Below are 22,169 nucleotides of genomic sequence, written 5' to 3' on the forward strand. Positions count from 1 at the left end.
AATGTGGCTTCTCTTTCAAAGGTTCTTTCAATTATGAGAACAAACAGGTGCAGGATCACATATAGCCCCAGTGTGAAGTGAACACGTTTCACTCCCCCTTACTGGCCAACATTTGTATAAACGCATCCCAATGGCGAAACCTTGGAGGACTGACATTTCAGTAAAAGCATTCTTCCCTACTACAAAGAAACAATACATAAACACAAATGTGACTATACATTTTGTGTGCGTCACAGTAGCATCCACATTAAAATGTAGAAGAAACATTCATGTAACTTATAATTTCCATTCTCAGAGCGTTTATAAAACCTCCCAGGAAAACTTGCAAGGAACCAGATTAAAAACGTTGTCAGAACCTTCCTGCAACCTAAAAATATACATTCCCAGAACATCCAAAATGTTCACTTCTGTTCTCAGAACACTTAAAAACATGTAATTTCTTCGTTCCCACAGCCAATGTGAAACCAAAAACATACCTTCTCACAACTTCCAAGGAACCACTTTTGCTAGCTGGGTTACATGTTGCTTGTCTTTTGTTTTCACTGCCTTAAATTCCAGATGAGGTAAAACAGCTGAGGCTATTTGTAGATTTTTTTGGGCTGTTTTAAAGCTAATTCCACACAATTCTACACATTTTTCCATGGGGTGGAGAGATGACCTATGCCATGTTCTGACCTTGCAGATCTACTCACTTATCTAAGCTGTATCTACTGATATAGATAGATAGATTGCTGTAACCACTGTCTCATGTCTTGTAATTATTTTGCTACCTCAGCCCCAAATCAGATGACTTCCGCTATGTGTCAAACGGGTGGTGGAGGGGTTCTATAAGAAAGTGAGGATTCCATGTTTTTTACATAATGATGAGTTGTTAGAAGAAGGCCTTGAGGAGGTATTCTGGGCTGTTGTCTGTCACTGGAGTAACATGGAGACATCAGTAGACAGAGGAGAGGGCCATGTCAGCTCGTTCTGCCAAAGTATCCCACTTTATGACATGGACATGAAACTGAGCAGGAGTGACCTGTACACCTTCCAGAGCAGTGGTAAGCAGGGGAGGAACTGGGGGTCACAGGGGCAATATTTTGACTTATAGGTTCTTCTTGCACTGAAGGCCTGGTGATCCAACAGTAGTGCGCTATTTGTGTGATTTTTCTTATATTCCACCCCTGGTGCTAGGCTCCTATGGGGCCTTTCTTATTTCAAAGTATGTTCTTTATACAATTCACTATAAATTGGTACAAAGTGTGGTCTGCTGTAGCTCAGTTGGGAGAGCATGGTGCTTGCAACGCCAGGTTAGTGAATTTGATTCCTGGGACCACCCGTGCATAAAAATGTATGCACGCATGACTGTAAGTTGCTTGGATAAACACATCTGCTAAATGGCATATATTATATTATAATGTGGCTTGGACGGACTTCAATACAGTAAATGATTCATTTATTGTAACTACATTCAGAACATTCAGGGAGACAAGCCTTGTGAGAACCATTAAAGGTAGACTCAGCGATATGACATAGACGCATAAAGTAAACAGCATAGTGGGTCAATTTCCACAATGGAAGCGTGAGGATCAACTTTTCTGCTCTTTCGGTCCCGTGGCTACAACACTGTAACAGCGAACCAGTGAACATGTGCAGATACTGTGTGTGACTGATTGAGAGCGAAGTCTTGCATCTCACTCATCTCAAAATCTGCGGTGCTGCTCGTGAGAACAAGATTTAGCTGAGTCAACCTTTAACTTATCATAGACAACTGTGAGGGATAAGATTGTTATGGTACACACAATCTGAAAGTGGTGGTAGAGACTGAAACAGAGAAGTAGAAGAACTGTCTGTGCATTGTAAAAAAGAACCAGTCTAGCCAAAGAGCTATTGCAGTGTGCGAAGACTACAGACAGCACTGAATTCTAACTTTATATTCGCTGGCCACAAGCACCTGCTGTGGCAACCTACAGTAAATGAGTGCAATTTACTGAGCTCAACAGCCTGACTTTCTACATTTAGGCAGAAATAGAGAAATGGCCAGAAGAGGGCAGCCATGTCTGTGGGTTTGTTGAGATCATTTCTCCATATTCCAAGGGATACTGTTTTCTGAATTTTAATCCCTACCCCTTGACACTTCATGGATTGGATAGGTTTAAGCAACATGATAATTGCTTCAGCTTGCCATCTGATAGGCTGGGGGGTTTGCATTATTGCTTCCACACCCTTCTGATCATTTTAGATCTACAGGAGTGCCTGTGTGTGGGGGGGGGTAGATGGTAGAGGTCCATTTGGAATGTAGCATAAATCCAGTTTGTGTTTATGTCAACATGTTTCAGATCTAAAACCAGCCAAGGCCAGAGGAGTACAGCGATGTCTAAATGTTATTGTCGTTTACCTCATCCTTCTGACTACACTGAATGCCTTCCTCCTTTACAAAGGTACAACAAACCATTGGTTGGTTTCATGTCCAAAATGGTTCAAACACGTTTATCTAATGTTGTAAAAGGATTTTCCATGATATCCTGAACTGCAGTAACACATGACTTCCTGTATTAGTAACGCTCTGTGTCTCTCTATGTGCACCTCTGTCCCAGTGTTTTCGACGGAGTCTAGTAGTCTCTCCTCCTCTGGCTCCAGAACAGCGAAGCTGACCGACAATCACATCCCCCTGGGGACGGACCAGGAGGAGGACCTCCGTACCCTTGCCAGAAACACCAGCTTGGAGACCATCTCTCTCAGAGGATACCTGGGGAAGTTACAGACCCAGGTCTCCAGCCTCTGTGGGGAGGATGGCCAGCTGGGCCAACTGAGAACGAACCTGGGTGCGGTCAACACCAGCACCACTCTCCTTCAGGACTCAGTGAAAGCATTCAGATTACTCAAAGGTAGCTACTGTAAGACATGGGCAGGACCTACCAGGTTAATATATCTTACATTTGATATAAAATATGAGTACACACATCAACGTAGATATACACATATCTTGGGGTGCAGAGCAATCAACCCTTGTGTTGTGTGAGATTTGCATATTATGTTTTTGTCATCATGCTTTGCAAAGTATAAATTACAACACAAGAGTGTATTGGTGGTAATAATAAGGTTTTGTTGTATTGCAGCTTCACCAGGCCCACAGGGACCTACTGGTAAGTTCCCTGGTCCTTAGTGCCAAATCAACAACCACAGAAGAGAGGAAGAGAGGTATAAATGCCCCTTATACCACAAGCTTGTAATTCACATGTTATTTGACCTTGTGGTTTCCCTAGGTCCACCTGGTGCGAGGGGGTTACCTGGTGTGAGGGTGGACAAGGGAGACAGGGGTGAGTCAACCAAAAGCACTGCATTGCTCCATTGTTGTAGCATCACTGAGTCACTGCAACAGCCAATGTTAGATCAGCACCAAACTATACTGAACAAAAATATAAACGCAACATGTGAAGTGTTGGTATCATAATCTGAAATAAAAGATCACTGAAAATGTCTATATGCACAAAAAATGTATTTCTCTGAAATTCTGTGCAAAAATGTGTTTGCATCCCTGTAAGTGAGCATTTCTCCTCTCCACCCAAGACAGGTGTGGCATATCAAGAAGCTGATTTAACAGGATGATAATTACATAGGTGCACCTTCTGCAGTGGACAATAAAAGGCCATTCTAAAATGTGCAGTTTTGTCACACAACACAATGCCACAGATGTCTCAAGTTTTGAGGGAGTGTGCAATTGGCGTGCTGACTACAGGAATGTCAGAGCTGTTGTCAGAATTTCATTTTGATTTATCTACCGTAAGCCGCCTACAACATCGTTTTAAAGAATTTGGCAGTACGCTCAACCAGCCTCACAACCGGAGACTAGGTGTAACCATGCCAGCCCAGGACCTCCACATCCGGCTTCTTCACCTGCAGGATCATCTGTGTGCTCGTCATCCTCACCAGGGTCTTGACCTGACTGCAGTTCGGCGTCATAACCAACTTCAGTGAGCAAATGCTCACCTTCGATGGCCACTGGCACACTGGAGAAGTGTGCTCTTCATGGATGAATCCCAGTTTCAGCTGTACCGGCCAGATAGCGTCATGTTGGCGAATGGTTTGCTGATGTCTACGTTGTGAACAGAGTGCCCCATGGGGGCAGTGGGGTTATGTTATGGGCAGGCATAAGCTAAGGACAACGAACACAGTTGCATTTTCTTGATGGCAAATTGAATGCACTTACAGTAGATACCGTGACGAGATCCTGAGGCCCATTGTCGTGCCATCCATCCGCCGCCATCATCATCTCATGTTTCAGCATGATAATGCACGGCCCCATGTCGCAAGGATCTGAACACAATTCCTGGAAGCTGAAATGTCCCAGTTCTTCCATGGTCTGCATACTCACCAACATGTCATCCATTGAGCATGTTTAGGATGCTCTGTATCAACGTGTATGACAGCGTGTTCCAATATCCAGCAACTTCGCACAGTCATTGAAGAGGAGTGGTACAACATTTCACAGTCCACGATGAACAGCCCGATCAACATGCGTGCTGCATGAGGCAAATGGTAGTCACACCAGATACTGACTGTTTTTCCTGATCCACGCCCCTACCTTTTTTTTAAAGGTATCTGTGACCAACAGATGCATACCTGTATTCCCAGTCATGTGATATCCATAGATTCAGGCCTAATTTATTTATTTCAATTGACTGATTTCCTTAAATGAACTGTAAATATTAGAAATTGTTGCATGTTGAGTTTATATTTTTGTTCAGTGTAGCTCTGTAGCATTAGCATTCAGCTGCTCATCTGTCCAGTAATGATCTGTGCACTGATGGCCTGTCATCTTCAGTCAGGGGCAGAGGAAGTGGAGGCCTGCCTCTCTGTTTCATAATAACTCACTGTTTAGTCAATGAATTGACATTTACCTCTGTATGAAGTCTCAATCAGGGATGGACTTTCACACAAGCTAACAGATTACCCTGCGAGTTTGAGTCAGGCGTTTTTCAATAGGTCATCCTACCAAAATGCCGTCCTTCCTCACACTATACACTGAGTGTACAAAACATTAGGAAGACATTCTTAATATTGAGTTTCACTCCCTTTTGCCCTCATTAACAGCCTCATTTTTTCGGGCCATGGACTCTACAAGGTGTCAAAAGCATTCCACAGGGACGGTGGCAAGTGTTGACTCCAATGTTTCCCACAGTTGTGTCAAGTTGGCTGGATGTTCTTTGGGTGCCCTGACCATTCTTGATACACACAGGAAACTGTTGAGAGTCAAAAACCCAGCAGCGTTGCAGTTCTTGGCACACTCAAACCAGTGCACCTGGCACCTACTACCATACCCTGTTCAAAGGCACTTCAATATTTTGTCTTGATCTTTCAACCTCTGAATGGCACACATACACAATCCATGTCTCAATTGTCTCAAGGCTTGAAAATCCTTCTTTAACCGGTCTCCTCCCCTTCATCTACACTGATTGAAGTGGATTTAACAAGGGACATCATGTCTATGTCATGGAAAGAGCCAGTGTTCCTAATGTTTTGTACACTTCGTGTAGAACGGATGCTAACCACAGGAGGTTGGTGGCACCTTAATTAGGGAGGACGGGCTCATGGTAATGGCTGGAGTGGAATTAGTGGAATGGTATCAAATACATCAAACAATGGTTTCCATGTGTTTGATGCCATTCCATTTCCTCCATTCCAGACATTATAATGAGCCGTAATCCCCTCAGCAGCCTCCTGTGATGCTAAGTACCCTGTTTGGTAATCAGGCCGCCACTTTCAGTCAGCTAACATGGATGGATAAGTGCCTTTTTTTTGAGGCAATGATTGTCTTTTTCATAATAACATAAACCATCAAAGAGAAATTCCAAATCCATCAGACTAAATAATGTTTCATACATTATACATGAAGTGATCTGTGAACATTCTATGTTAAGTTAATGTGATTCATGCAGTAACATTTAATGTTTGTTTTTGTATATAAGTATTTAGCGAAAGGGTTACTGTGTTCCAGGTAAGACAGTAGATAGTGATAGTGAGAGGGTTACTGTGTTCCAGGTGAGACAGTAGATAGTGATAGTGAGAGGGTTACTGTGTTCCAGGTGAGACAGTAGATAGTGATAGTGAGAGGGTTACTGTGTTCCAGGTGAGACTGTATATAGTGAGAGGGTTACTGTGTTCCAGGTGAGACAGTAGATAGTGAGAGGGTTACTGTGTTCCAGGTGAGACAGTAGATAGTGAGAGGGTTACTGTGTTCCAGGTGAGACTGTATATAGTGAGAGGGTTACTGTGTTCCAGGTGAGACTGTATATAGTGAGAGGGTTACTGTGTTCCAGGTGAGACTGTATATAGTGATAGTGAGAGGGTTACTGTGTTCCAGGTTAGACAGTAGATAGTGATAGTGAGAGGGTTACTGTGTTCCAGGTTAGACAGTAGATAGTGAGAGGGTTACTGTGTTCCAGGTTAGACAGTAGATAGTGAGAGTGAGAGGGTTACTGTGTTCCAGGTGAGACAGTAGATAGTGATAGTGAGAGGGTTACTGTGTTCCAGGTTAGACAGTAGATAGTGATAGTGAGAGGGTTACTGTGTTCCAGGTTAGACAGTAGATAGTGATAGTGAGAGGGTTACTGTGTTCCAGGTGAGACAGTAGATAGTGATAGTGAGAGGGTTACTGTGTTCCAGGTCAGACAGTAGATAGTGATAGTGAGAGGGTTACTGTGTTCCAGGTGAGACAGTAGATAGTGAGAGGGTTACTGTGTTCCAGGTCAGACAGGACAAAAAGGAGACCCTGGAGTTGATGGCCAGACTGGAGCCAAGGGAGAAGCAGGGGAACCAGGATTCGAAGGGGATTCACCTTACTCCTACTGACCCCAAACCTTAAGATCAATCTAAACCCCAATAGGAAATGTGACATAATTACTGATCTTTCATGTCATAACAATGCATTTAGTAGTCTGTGGTTCTTATTAATGCTCATATCCACTGGCAAACAGAGTTCTCTTGTAGTTCTACCACTAATGATCTCCATACAGTACATCAACTCAATAATAAGTCACTGTTTCAGGTGAAGATGGTACCACTGGGCAACAAGGACCAGCTGGAACACCAGGTAGACCCAGTAGTACTAACATGGAACCAGTCCAGTAGTACTAACATGGAATACAACTCAAGCTGTGGCGTTATGAGAAAATGGTGGATAAGTTGACTGTTTACCATGGCAGTTACCCATGCATCAACACTAACTTTAATCAGCTCCTTGGTGGACAGGTAGGACCGTGATATTAGTGTGTTCTTTTAGTCTGAGAGACAGAGGCTAGATTAATTATTGACAGTGTCACATGGGCCAGTTCTACAGGTGGAGCTGGATGATTTAGTGTTAGGGACATTGAATATTACCCCCTCTCTCACCCCATCCATCACAGAGGAAACGTGCGTCGTGTACTTGATGTCCCAAAGCCAGTCCAAATAAAGTATGCTTTGATACATATTTGATTAGCTGAACTTGCTCCGGGACTTTGCATTTTTTTAATTGCTTAAAAAACTAGCCCTGACTCTTGAAAAGTTTTAGGGAGGGGGGAGGTGTTAATGAATTTAAAAATAGTGTAGGATGAATGGTTAAAACTGCTGCTGCCCAGGCAGAGACTCTTCTTTTTCTCTCAGTAGGCTGATGATCACAAGGCCCTATTCTCTTACGCCCTGGAATAAGTAGAAGATGGACTCAAACTCCCCTTTTTAGTTAACAGAGTCATAAATAATGCCCAATAATGTTTGGACCCTGTTTTGTGTTGCTACCATGTCGTGCTGCTGCCATGTTGTGTTGCTACCATGTTGTTGTCATGATTTGTTGCTACCATGTCGTGCTGCTGCCATGTTGTGTTACTACCATGTTGTTGTCATGTTGTGTTGCTACCATGTCGTGCTGCTGCCATGTTGTGTTGGTACCATGTTGTTGTCATGTTGTGTTGCTACCATGCTGTGTTGTCATGTGTTGCTGCCATGCTATGTTAATGTCTTAGGTCTCTCTTTATGTAGTGTCGTGTTATTTCTCTTGTCGTGATGTGTGTTTTGTCCATTATTTGTATTTATTTTTAATCCCAGCCCCCGTCCCCGCAGGAGGCCTTTTGCCGTTTTGGTAGGCCATCATTGTAAATAAGAATTTATTCTTAACTGACTTGCCTAGTTAAATAAAGATTAAATAAATAAAAAATGCATTAAAATAAAAATAAAATTTCCCTCATCATGACTGGCTCAAGTGTTGTAACATTTCCAGGCATAGTTCCACATTTCTGTCACAGCTGTCGTGGAAGAGAGAATGGGACCAAGGCGCAGCGGGTTGCGTGCTCAACATATTTATTAAATAAAATGAGAACACCACGGAAAAACAATAAACAAACTAACGACAGGAACAGAGCCGCAGGCTCAACAAAAGCAGTGCTCTCAAACAACTACCCACAAGTGACAAACAAAAACACACACCTATTTATAGGACTCCCAATCAGAGGCAACTAGAAACACCTGCCTCCAATTGAGAGTCCAGCACCCAACCTACACATAGAAAAACTAACCTAGAATATACACATAGAAATACAAACATAGACCAGTGACCAAAAACCCCGTAATACATAAATAAACTACCCTCTGCCACATCCTGACCAAACTACAATAACAAAATATCCTCTATACTGGTCAGGACGTGACAATTTCAGCCTTCTCAGTTTCTGTTCCGGTTGTCACAGTAATATACAGAAACGACATATGTACGATCTTAATTTGAGCCAGTTCACAACAGCAGGAAAATAATCCTGCAGAAACAGGAAATGTGAATTATTATGTGGATTATAATTAATGGACATTATTTGTAGGGGTTGATACATTTTTCTTGAGGGGAAAAACAAGTCTCACAATTTAAAGTGTAAATTACAAACTTTAGAAGCCTTTTTAAACCTTGAATACACTACAAGTTCGCATTTTGTGCTATGCAGGAAAATTCTCAGCAACAAAAGAGTGATCAAATTAAGATTCTACATCTGTATATCACCAGATCATCATTGTGAAATTTGTCCATTTCAGTTAAAAGTGCTGAGTGAATGCATTCACAACTGGAAATACAGCTAGTTTAGTTTACTTGCTTCACCCATATACAGTTTATTTGTTTCTTGTTACACACACAGTACAGCTGTCGGATCTTAATTTGAGCCAGTTGTCTACAGCAGGAAAATGATCCTGCAGAAAGAGGAAATGTGAATTATTATGTGAATTTTATTTAATGGACATTTTTGTAGGGGTTATTTGTAATTTGTTACGACAAATCAAGTCTGAAACTTCAAGGTGGAAATTTCTAAATGTAGAAGCCTTTTGTAAAACTCAAATACACTACAAGTTTGCATTTCCTGCTGTACCGGACAATTATAATTAAGATCCTACATCTGTAATACTGTAGTTATGTTAAATCTTAGGTGTGTAATGCGTATGTATGTACAGTTGAAGTCGGAAGTTTACATACCCTTAGGTTGGAGTCATTAAAACTCGTTTTTCAACCACTCCACAAATTTCTTGTTAATTAACTATAGTTTTGGTAAGTCGGTTAGGACATCTACTTTGTGCATGACACCATTAATTTTTCCAACAATTGTTTACAGACAGATTATTTCACCTATAATTCCCTGTATCACAATTCCAGTGGGTCAAAAGTTTACATACAATAAGTTGACTGTGCCTTTAAATTGCTTGGAAAATTCCAGAAAATTATGTCATGGCTTTGGAAGTTTCTGATAGGCTAATTGACATCATTTGAGTCAATTGGAGGTGTACTTGTGGATGTATTTCAAGGCATATCTTCAAACTCAGTGCCTATTTGCTTGACATCATGGGAAAATCAAAAGAAATCAGCCAAGACCTCAGAAAAAAAATTGTAGACCTCCGCAAGTTTGGTTCATCCTTGGGAGCAATTTCCAAACGTCTGAAGGTACCACGTTCATCGGTACAAACAATAGTACCAAGTATAAACACCATGGGACCACGCAGCTGTCATACCTCTCAGGAAGGAGACGCGTTCTGTCTCCTAGAGATGAACGTACTTTGGTGCAAAAAGTGCAAATCAATCCCAGAACAACAGCAAAGGACCTTGTGAAGATGCTGGAGGAAACAGGTACAAAAGTATTTATATACACAGTAAAATGAGTCCTACATCGACATAACCTGAAAGGCCACTCAGCAAGGAAGAAGCCACTGCTCCAAAACCACCATGAAAAACCCAGACTACGGTTTGCAACTGCACATGGGGACAAAGATTGTACTTTTTGGAGAAATGTCCTCTGATCTGATGAAACAAAAATAGAACTGTTTGGCCATAATGACCATCATTATGTTTGGAGGAAAAGGGGGGAGGCTTGCAAGCCGAAGAACACCATCCCAACCGTGAAGCACTTGGGTGGCAGCATCATGTTGTGGAGGTGCTTTGCTGCAGGAGGGACTGGTGCACTTCACAAAATAGATGGCATCATGAGCAAGGAAAATAATGTGGATGTATTGAAGCAACATCTCAAGACATCAGGCAGGAAGTTAAAGCTTGGTTGCAAATGGGTCTTCCAAATAGACAATGACCCCAAGCATACCTCCGAAGTTGTGGCAAAATGGCTTATGGACAAGAAAGTCAGGGTAAAAAAAGAAAGCCATCACTAAGCCCTGACCTCAATCCCATAGAACATTTGTGGGCAGAACTGAAAAAGTGTGTGCGAGCAAGGAGGCCTGCAAGCCTGACTCAGTTACACCAGCTCTGTCAGGAGGAATGGGCCAATGTTCACCCAACTTATTGTGGGAAGCTTGTGGAAGGCTACCTGAAACGTTGGACCCAAGTGAACCAATTTAAAGGCAATGCTACCAAATACTAATTGAGTGTATGTAAACTTCTGACCCACTGGGAATGTGATGAAAGAAATAAAATATGAAAGAAATCATTCTCTCTACTATTATTCTGACATTTCACATTCTTAAAATAAAGTGATCCTAACTGACCTAAGACAGGGAATTTTTACTAGGATTAAATGTCAGGAATTGTGAAAAAGGAGTTTAAATGTATTTGGCTAAGGTGTATGTTAACTTCCGACTTCAACTGTATCTCTTCAGTGGATATTGTGTGCATGTGTATACAGTGTCTCTGATTGTGTGTGTCATACGTACAAGCGGTGCAGCTACTAATTGTTCAGGAGCCCCTGGGCTGCCAGGACCAAAGGGGGATATGGGACACATTGGTGAGTCTGTATGGGCTTAACACTACATTCACCTATAGACTGTTTACTTTTAATGCTCCACCTGCGTATTTGAAGGGCACACCTGCAAACTACTTATTTTTTGGTACTCAACAATTAACTGAACCTGGCCTCTTTTCTTTTCTCTTGCTACTACCTCTAACATTTACCTCTCAACCTCTTCACAGGTTTACCAGGGATACCAGGCCAGAACGGGATCAAAGGGCATACTGGTAAATAACTTGGTGTTTGACTGTTTCATGCGGCCAAGCATGATTGTGTCTGTACATGTTAGTGAACCCTGTTCCTGGAGAGTTACCATTCTGAAGGTTTTCATTCAAACCCTAATCTAGCGTACCTGATTCTAATAATTAGCTGGTTTATAAGATTAATCAGGTTAGTTACAACATGGGTTAGAGTGCAAACCTACAGGAGGGTAGCTCTCCAGGAACAGGGTTGGAGAGCCCTGTGTTAATTGTGTGACTGAGTGGAACTTTGTGCAGAGTTCTGCATTTGCATCTGTACTGTACACTGTAGCCTCCTCATTGTAGAGTGAGTGTATTTGTATTTATTATGGATCCCCGTTAGGTGCTGCCAAAGCAGCAGCTACTCTTCCTGGGGTCCAGCAAAATTAAGGCAGGTTATACCATTTTAAATCATTACAATACATTCACAGATTTCACAACACACTGTGTGCCCTCACGCCCCTACTCCACCACTACCACATATCTACAGTACTAAATCCATGTGTTAGGATAGTGAGTATGTTATCGTGTGTGTGTGTGTGTGTGTGTGTGTACATGTGTCTGTGCCAATGTTTGTGTTGATTCACAGACTGTGACGAGACCTCTTGTGGCATGTCTTGTGGGGTATGCATGGGTGTCCGAGCTGTGTGCCAGTAGTTTAAAACGACTGAACAGTAGTCAATGTGTGACAAAACTAGGACCTGTAGGACCTGCCTTGTTGATAGTATTGTTAAGAAGGCAGAGCATCGCTTTATTATAGACAGACTTCTCCCCATCTTAGCTACTACTGCATCAATATGTTTTGACAATGACAGTTTACAATCTAGGGTTACTCCAAGCAGTTTAGTCATCTCAACTTGCTCAATTTCCACATTTATTACATGATTTAGTTGAGGTTTAGGGTTTAGTGAGTGTTTTGTTCCAAATACAATGCTTTTAGTTGTAGAAATATTTAGGGCTAACTTATTCCTCGCCACCCACTCTGAAACTAACTGCAGCTCTTTGTTGAGTGTTGCAGTCATTTCAGTCGCTGTAGCAGCTGATGGGTATAGTGTTGAGTCATCCGCATACATAGACTCTCTAGCTTTACTCAAAGTCAGTGGCATGTCGTTAGTAAAAATTGGAAAAAGCAAGGGGCCTAAACAGCTACCCTGGGGAATTCCTGATTCTAACTGGATAATATTTGAGAGGCTTCCATTAAAGAACACCCTCTGTGTTCTGTTAGACAAGTTACTCTTTATCCACATTATAGCAGTGGGTGTAAAGCCATAACACATACATTTTTCCAGCAGCAGACTATGATCAATAATGTCAAAAGCTGCACTGAAGTCTAACAAGACAGCCCCCACAATCATTTTAACATCAATTTCTCTCAGCCAATCATCAGTCATTTGTGTAAGTGCTGTGCTTGAGTGTCATTCCCTATAAGCATGCTGAAATTCTGTTGTCAATTTGTTTACTGTGCAATAGCATTGTATCTGGTCAAACACAATTTTTACAGAAGTTTACTAAGGGTTGGTAACAGGCTGATTGGTCAGCTATTTGAGCCAGTAAAGGGGGCTTTTCTATTCTTGGGTAGCGGAATGACTTTAGCTTCTAGCAGGCTTAAATTGAAGACGTGGCAAATAGGAGTGGCAATATTGTCTGCTATTATCCTCAGTAATTTTCCATCCAGATTGTCAGACCCCGGTGGCTAGGCATTGTTGATAGACAACAATACTTTTTTCACCTCTTCCACACTGACTTTACGGAGTTCAAAAGTACAATTCTTGTCTTTCATAATTTAGTCCGATATACTTGGATGTGTAGTGTCAGCGTTTGTTGCTGGCATGTCATCCCTAAGTTTGCTTATCTTGCCAATTAAAAAATCATTAAAGTAGTTTGCAATATCAGTGGGCTTTGTGATGATTGAGGCATCTGATTCAATGAATGAAGGAGCCGAGTTGGCTTTTTTCCCCAAAATGTAATTTATGGTGCCCCAAAGCTTTTTACTATCATTCTTTATATAATTATCTTTGTTTCATAGTGTTGTTTCTTTTTATTTAGTTTAGTCACATGATTTCTTAATTTGCAGTACGTTTGCCAATCGGTTGGGCTGCCAGACTTAATTGCCATACCTTTTGCCTCATTCATCTCAACAATACAATTTTTCAATTCCTCATCAATCCAGGGGGATTTAACAGTTTTTACAGTCATTTTCTTAATGGGTGCGTGCTTATTAGTAACTGGAATAAGTAGTTTCATAAATGCATCAAGTGCAGAGTCTGGTTGCTCCTCATTACACACCACAGACCAACAAATATTCTTTACATCATCAACATATGAATCACTACAAAACTTCTTCTATGACCTCTTATACACTGTATTAGGCCCAGCTGTTGGAACTTCGGTTTTCCTAGATATGGCAATTATATTGTGATCACTACATCCTATGGATTTGGATACTGCTTTAAAGCAAATATCTGCAGCATTAGTAAGATGTGATCAATACATGTCGATGAAGGTGAAATAAAAAATGTAAAAATAAAAATGTAATGCCTGTGCTGTTTAACTACCCTGGTAGGTTGACTGACAACCTGATCCAGGTTACAGGCACTGGTTACAGTTTGAAGTTTCTTCTTGAGTGGGCAGCTTGATGATACCCAGTCCATATTTAAATCACCCAGAAAATATACTTCTCTGTTGATATCACATACATTATCAAGAATTTCACACATATTATCCAGATACTGACTGTTAGCACTTGGTGGTCTATAGCAGCTTCCCACAAGAATGGGCTTTAGGTGAGGCAGATGAACCTGTAGCCATATTACTTCAACAGTTTTTAACATTAGATCATCTCTAAGCTTTACAGGAATGTGGTTCTGAGTATAGACCGCAACACCGCCTTCGTTGGCATTTCTGTCTTTTCGGTAGATGTTCTAATCATGTATTGCTACCACTGTATCATCAAAGGTTTTATCTAAGTGAGTTTCAGAGATAGTCAGAATATGAATGTCATCTGTTACAAGCAAGTTATTGACTTCATGGACATTGTTTCTTAGGCTACATATGTTAATATGGGCTATTTTACCACTTTTCTGGGTTGCTTGATTGTTTTTAATGCTTTACTGGGAAGCTTTTCAGAGGTAGACTTACTCATGTTATTTACATTGAAGTTGATAGCGCAGGGTGAGCTGTATAAAGTGGTCTTCCTACTGTTGCACACCGCCTTAGTGCTAACAGTGTAACTCTGGTTTATAGGCTCATGATTACTGCTTACAATAGCTGTAGAATAAACAGATGTATTTGGTGCAATTAGGGGTACATAAATGAAATTACTTGCATTGTGTTTGCCAATGCCCCTAAGATCATGTACATTTGATGCAGCATTATGACAACGCGTTGTCACAATGGTAGGGATTAACTGAGCATTGTTTCAGAGCAGCCTTGAAATGAGTGGACAGAGTCCAGGAGCCAAGATGATTTGGATGGACTCCGTCATTGCTGTAGAGTATCTTCTGCTTTCAGAAGGTGTCAAAGTTATCAATAAAAGTGACTCCAGCAGAGCTACAGTAGTCTTTTAGCCAGATGTGTAATGCCAGCAGTCTGCTGAATCTTTCACACCCGCGGCCCAACGGTGGTACTGGACCTGAAATTATTGGCTGTTTTTTGGAGTCTTTTAATGCTAAGATCAGTTTTTTAAAATCCATTTTCAAATGTTCCAAGCTAGCCCTCCTGATGTCGTTTGACCCCACATGGACTACGACAGTGTCACCTCCCGGCATCTGTGGTAGAACAGTCGGAAGCAGCCTTATTATGTCCTGTACTCGTGCTCCTGGGTAGCACAGGGTTTGACATAATGTGACAGTGGGCTGTACTGTATAGCCTCCACATTGTAGAGTGAGTGTGACAGTGGGCTGTACTGTATAGCCTCCACACTGTAGAGTGAGTGTGACAGTGGGCTGTACTGTATAGCCTCCACATTGTAGAGTGAGTGTGACAGTGGGCTGTACTGTATAGCCTCCACACTGTAGAATGAGTGTGACAGTGTGCTGTACTGTATAGCATCCACACTGTAGAATGAGTGTGACAGTGGGCTGTACTGTATAGCATCCACACTGTAGAATGAGTGTGACAGTGGGCTGTACTGTATAGCCTCCACACTGTAGAGTGAGTGTGACAGTGGGCTGTACTGTATAGACTCCACACTGTAGAGTGAGTGTGACAGTGTGCTGTACTGTATAGCCTCCACATTGTAGAGTGAGTGTGACAGTGGGCTGTACTGTATAGCCTCCACACTGTAGAGTGAGTGTGACAGTGTGCTGTACTGTATAGCCTCCACACTGTAGAGTGAGTGTGACAGTGTGCTGTACTGTATAGCCTCCACACTGTAGAATGAGTGTGACAGTGGGCTGTACTGTATAGCCTCCACACTGTAGAGTGAGTGTGACAGTGGGCTGTACTGTATAGCCTCCACACTGTAGAGTGAGTGTGACAGTGGGCTGTACTGTATAGCCTCCACACGAGTGTGACAGTGGGCTGTACTGTATAGCCTCCACACTGTAGAGTGAGTGTGACAGTGGGCTGTACTGTATAGCCTCCACACTGTAGAATGAGTGTGACAGTGGGCTGTACTGTATAGCCTCCACACGAGTGTGACAGTGGGCTGTACTGTATAGCCTCCACATTGTAGAGTGAGTGTGACAGTGGGCTGTACTGTACAGCCTCCACACTGTAGAGTGAGTGTGACAGTGGGCTGTACTGTATAGCCTCCACACTGTAGAGTGAGTGTGACAGTGGGCTGTACTGTATAGCCTCCACACTGTAGAGTGAGTCTGACAGTGGGCTGTACTGTATAGCATCCACATTGTAGAGTGAGTGTGACAGTGGGCTGTACTGTATAGCCTCCACACGAGTGTGACAGTGGGCTGTACTGTATAGCCTCCACACTGTAGAGTGAGTGTGACAGTGGGCTGTACTGTATAGCCTCCACACTGTAGAGTGAGTGTGACAGTGGGCTGTACTGTATAGCCTCCACACTGTAGAGTGAGTGTGACAGTGGGCTGTACTGTATAGCCTCCACACTGTAGAGTGAGTGTGACAGTGGGCTGTACTGTATAGCCTCCACACTGTAGAGTGAGTGTGACAGTGGGCTGTACTGTATAGCCTCCACACTGTAGAGTGAGTGTGACAGTGGGCTGTACTGTATAGCCTCCACACTGTAGAGTGAGTGTGACAGTGGGCTGTACTGTATAGCCTCCACACTGTAGAGTGAGTGTGACAGTGGGCTGTACTGTATAGCCTCCACATTGTAGAGTGAGTGTGACAGTGGGCTGTACTGTATAGCCTCCACATTGTAGAGTGAGTGTGACAGTGGGCTGTACTGTATAGCCTCCACATTGTAGAGTGAGTGTGACAGTGGGCTGTACTGTATAGCCTCCACACTGTAGAGTGAGTGTGACAGTGGGCTGTACTGTATAGCCTCCACATTGTAGAGTGAGTGTGACAGTGGGCTGTACTGTATAGCCTCCACATTGTAGAGTGAGTGTGACAGTGGGCTGTACTGTATAGCCTCCACACTGTAGAGTGAGTGTGACAGTGGGCTGTACTGTATAGCCTCCACATTGTAGAGTGAGTGTGACAGTGGGCTGTACTGTATAGCCCCCGACATTGTAGAGTGAGTGTGACAGTGGGCTGTACTGTATAGCCTCCACACTGTAGAGTGAGTGTGACAGTGGGCTGTACTGTATAGCCCCCGACATTGTAGAGTGAGTGTGACAGTGGGCTGTACTGTATATCCTCCACACTGTAGAGTGAGTGTGGCAGTGGGCTGTACTGTATAGCCTCCACATTGTAGAGTGAGTGTGACAGTGGGCTGTACTGTATAGCATCCACATTGTAGAGTGAGTGTGACAGTGTGCTGTGAATCTGTCAGGACCCCAGGGCCGTGATGGAGTACAGGGGGCCCCTGATTGGAAGGGTGACACAGGGCCGACAGGACTACCTGGACCCATAGGACCTGAAGGTGAATTTCACCCTGTCTCTGAGCTATGGGACCCTCATCGTCATGTCCTTCAAACTGTTGATTACAGGATTACAATTTTATATATTCTCCTACTGTAAAGTGTTATTTTAATCATATGAAGTGTCCTTTATGATTTTGGGGATAAATCTGTGGTTATTGTTCTTCCTCCATAGGACCAAAAGGACCTGCTGGTGTTAATGGAACAAGAGGACTTGTTGGTGTGTGTGTGTGTGTGTGTGTGGTTTTACTATCCTTGTGCGGACCAGAATTATTATTATTTTTCATTTTAACTAGGCAAGTCAGTTAAGAACACATTCTTATTTACAATGACGGCCTATACCGGCCAAACCCAGATGACGCTGGGCCAATTGTGCGCCGCCCTATGGGACTCCCAAACACGGCCAGTTGTGATACAGCCTGGATTCAAACCAGGGTGTATGTAGTGATGCTTCTAGCACTGAGATGCAGTGCCTTAGACCGCTGTGCCACTCAGGAGCCCTCACAAGGATAGAAAAACAAGGAAGATTTAGACAAGTGGGGACATTGTGCCAGTCCCCACAAGGAAAAATGCTATTTTAGGTTTAGGGGTTAGGTTTAAGATTACAATTAGGGTTAGGGATAGAATAAGGGTTAGGATTAGGAGTTAGGGGTTAGGGTTAGGGAAAATAAGATTTTGATTGGGAATCAATTGTTTGGTCCCCACAAGGATAGTAAAACAAATGTGTGTACGTTTAATTTCAATCTTTTCATGTCCTAGGATTTCCAGGGTTGCCGGGAAGTCCCGGACCACTAGGTCCACGTGGAGAGAAGGGTGAAAGAGCAGCTGGACCAGGTGAGTGTGTGAAGTCACACAGACACACACACAGACACACTCAGCACTACACCTCACACTAATGCCAGGTTACCCACAATATCTGACATAGACTCTCTCGTCTCTAAGACATAATGTATATGTAAATATGATATGTATTCATTTACCTGCATATACATTTACCTCCAATATACATTGGTCTATGGGTCTGGAATACGGTACAATTCATGTTTAATCATGTGCATGCATAAGTTATTTTAAAATGTCTCTCTCTCCAGTGACAGCAAATGTGCGTATCGCTGGCGGGGGGACTCGTGGGAGAGTGGAGGTGATATGGTCGGGGCAGTAGGGTACGGTGTGTGAAGACGGCTTCGACACTCTGGACGGGACCGTGATCTGCAAGATGTTGTTGAATCTCATGGACTTGGCTTCTGGATTGGGTTGTCATCCGTTTAGGAATCGGTAGGATCTGGTTGGATGACCTGCGATGCACAGGCAGAGAGGCCAGTGTGTTTGATTGCCTTCACAACGGCATGGGCATCAGCACTGTCAACACAACGAGGACGCTGGGGTGCAGTGTGTGTGAATGTGTCCTGGATCCAGAGTAGGAGAGGTGCACAGCAAGAGAGAGACATATACACACACTAAAGTATGTCCACACATACATTAACATGTTACAGATGGTAAGTCATGTTACTATGACTTGTTACATCTACTGTATCTTATCTTTTTTAAACAACATTAATAAGTCATTGTTGATATAAACTTGGCATTTACCTAACGTCTAGCTAACTTAGGCCTACCCATTGTCTCACGTCAGATGGTGTCACTCCTACGCGACGCTCGTCCTTCAAACCATCTGTCTTGTAGGACGTGGAACTCATATCTAAAAATCTAGATTTTGCTCATCTGCCGAACACTAGTTTCTAACTCTATGACGTATCTATGACGCACTGACTACTACCATGCTTGATCAGCTGAGCAAACTTGCCCAAACTAGGAGCCTAGTGATAACTTGTTTGAATGGCCATTACTGTAGCTATTTTGCCAATCTTGTTGATGAATAGCCAAAGTTATGGGACTGTTCTAAGAAATCAGCATGTATCTGACTCTGACAGCTGGCACTGTGCCTCACTACTTTGTAACATTTGGCCAACGCAATAACATCGCAGCTAGCCTAAAGCAGTCAAGCTGTGCTGCAAAACTCACTAATCACGGCAAAGCAGAAACTGCCTTATCATGAAAACTCATGTGCTATTAGCTAGAATATCACTACACTAGCTAGCTAGAGGGAGTATTCAGCATTGAGTGTGTGAACTGTCGTTGTTAGCATCCCTTGCTTTGAGACTGGTTCAGCCAGCAAGCAGACACTAGCTAGCTGTCACGTCCTGACCAGCAGAGGGCGTAATGGTGTTAGTTTTGGTCAGGATGTGGCAGGGGTTTTGTGTGTGTGAATGGTTGTGTTGGTGATTGGGACTCCCAAATGAAGGCAGGTGTGTTGAGTTGCCTTTGATTGGGAGTCCTATATAGGAGTGTGTTTTTCTTTGGGGTTGTGGGTAGTTGTTTTTTCACTGCGTTTGATAGCCTGCAAAACTGTTGCTGTCTTGTTTATTGTTTTTTCCTGTGGATGCCTTACTCTTTTGAATTAAAATATGAGTATCCACATTCCCGCTGCGCCTTGGTCCATTTCTGAAGACGGTTGTGACACTAGCTAGCTAATTTTCATGCAAATTTAGATTTTCATGAATTCTTATTCTACACCCACAAAACACCTTAGCTAAATGTATTGAAGAATTTGTGATTAAATAAATGTCAATATTAGTTACAGGTTTATAGTTTTAAGATTAACTCTGACTCTTATGAGGATTCAAGGGGGTTCAGTGGACGATGCCACCTTGGTAACATTTTTGAATATTAGGACAGCATATTGTAGTCAAACTTATTTTTAGCTTTCCATTGAGTGTTTGCGAGTTATCAGAGAGATGAGTGCAGACGGCCTTCGCACTGATGTGAGACAATGAGGCCTACCTGTAATAATGTACCCGGAGGAAGGTTTATACAGAATACATGGTATTTTCTGAACTGCACTTGATAAACAACCAGTTTAATCAGTTTGAAATAAAACAGTGAAGAATCTGACAATATGAGTCAGATTCAGTTTGTATAAATGTTGTGAAATGCTCTGTGACATCAACCTTGGCCTCTTGATTCCACTCCTTCACCCACTCACTCACTCTCTCGCGCACACACACACACACACACACACACACACACACACACACACACACACACACACACACACACACACACACACACACACACACACACACACACACACACACACAAAATTCTGCTTAGGCCAGCACGATCAAAAGTCAGTCTGAAGGACAAGCGCCTCCTGACTGACACAGTATTGGGGTCAACACTTCCACATGACACAGCCGGTCAGTCATGTTACATTAGAAAGAGTGAAGCTGGGGGAACAAAATAACTTGTGAGTGTGGATACACTCCCCTACGTATGTAGTTGGACAGTGATGCCAAACATTTTAATTTGGCTCTATACAAAAGCCTTTTGTTTTTGACATCAAACATTTCATGTCATGACAGTACAGTACAGAATTTCACCTTTTATTTGAGGGTATTGATAATCAACGCTTTGTGTTTTAATACGACTGGTCTACTCCACAGGCATATGGACGGAGAGATGGAAGGATGAGGGGAGAAGCGTGCCACTTTCAGGGAGGGATGATGTTGGGGTCTAAGGAGGGAACTCAGGCTCTCATCCCCTGAAGGGGAATGGTCGTAGATGGATGGGCCATGAATCAAGTTCTCTGTCGCTCCTCTGAAAGCAGGGGGCCATTTGTGTTCTACGCTAACAGCACCTCATTCTCCAATACAGACTAATCCATTTTCAAGAGCCAGCGGTTAACTGGGGCAAAAATTCATGAAAGGGTTGGCATATGTTGAATATAAAACATTTTATTTTGCACTGAATAGTTTCTTATTGCAAACTGTCACAAAAAAAATCCCTTTTCTAGATCACGAGATCCTAATGTGCTTGAATACATTTATTTATTCATTTGGTCACCAGCCTTAGATAATACACTCCTTTACGTTTGTAGTTGAACAGCACTTCTAGAATTTTTTTATTTGGCTTTATACTCCAGCATTTTGGATTTGAGATCAAATGTTTCATATGAGATGACAGTACAAAACCTCACCTTTTATTTCATATATGAGTGATTTACCATTTAGAATGTAAAGCACTTTATATACTGTATCTAGTCCCTCCATTTGAATATGGCATACTGTATACATTTTAGTCATTTAGCAGACGCTCTTATCCAGAGCAACTTACAGTAGTGAATGCATACATTTCATACATTTTTTTTTTGTTGTACTGGACCCCATGGGAATCGAACCCACAACCCTGGCGTTGCAAACACCATGCTCTACCAACTGAGCCACACAGGACCACGTAGGGTCTAAATTTGATCATTCTTTTGTTGCTGAGAATTTTCCTGCACAGCAGTGAATGCAAACTTGTAGAGGCTTCTAAAGTTTGTAATGTCCACTTTAAAAAATCAGACTTGATTTTCTCTAAGGGAAGATGTATCAACCCAGGCAAAAAATGTCCATTAATTATAATCCACATAATTTCACATTTTCTGTTCCAGGATTTTTTTGCTGCTGTAGCAAACTGGCTCAAATTAAGATCCTACATCTGTAAATATTTGAACAAATTTCAAAAGTGTAGTATTTGGTCTCATATTCCATGCACACAATAACCACATCACGCTTGTTGGATGCATTTACAGCTTGTTTTGGTTGTGTTTCATATTATGTTTTGTCCAAAAGGAAGTGAATAATGCATTCTGTCATTTTGGAGTC

The 22,169-nt window shown here is 42.4% G+C and overlaps 1 protein-coding gene across 1 annotated transcript; it reads left to right on the top strand.

Moving 5' to 3' along the window:
* Positions 1-925: 925 nt before the first annotated feature.
* marco (macrophage receptor with collagenous structure) lies at positions 926-18,960 on the top strand. The gene is given in 14 exon segments (XM_045707697.1): positions 926-1,043; positions 2,322-2,423; positions 2,580-2,870; positions 3,102-3,128; positions 3,249-3,302; positions 7,031-7,084; positions 11,157-11,216; positions 11,402-11,446; positions 17,376-17,465; positions 17,639-17,683; positions 18,223-18,297; positions 18,555-18,724; positions 18,726-18,819; positions 18,822-18,960. Coding segments are annotated over 14 exon segments (1,266 nt in total). The 3' UTR covers positions 18,863-18,960.
* Positions 18,961-22,169: the final 3,209 nt, after the last annotated feature.

The sequence above is a fragment of the Salmo salar genome, chromosome ssa25 (genome assembly GCF_905237065.1).
Source record: "Salmo salar chromosome ssa25, Ssal_v3.1, whole genome shotgun sequence".
In the NCBI taxonomy this organism is placed as follows: Eukaryota; Metazoa; Chordata; class Actinopteri; order Salmoniformes; family Salmonidae; genus Salmo; species Salmo salar.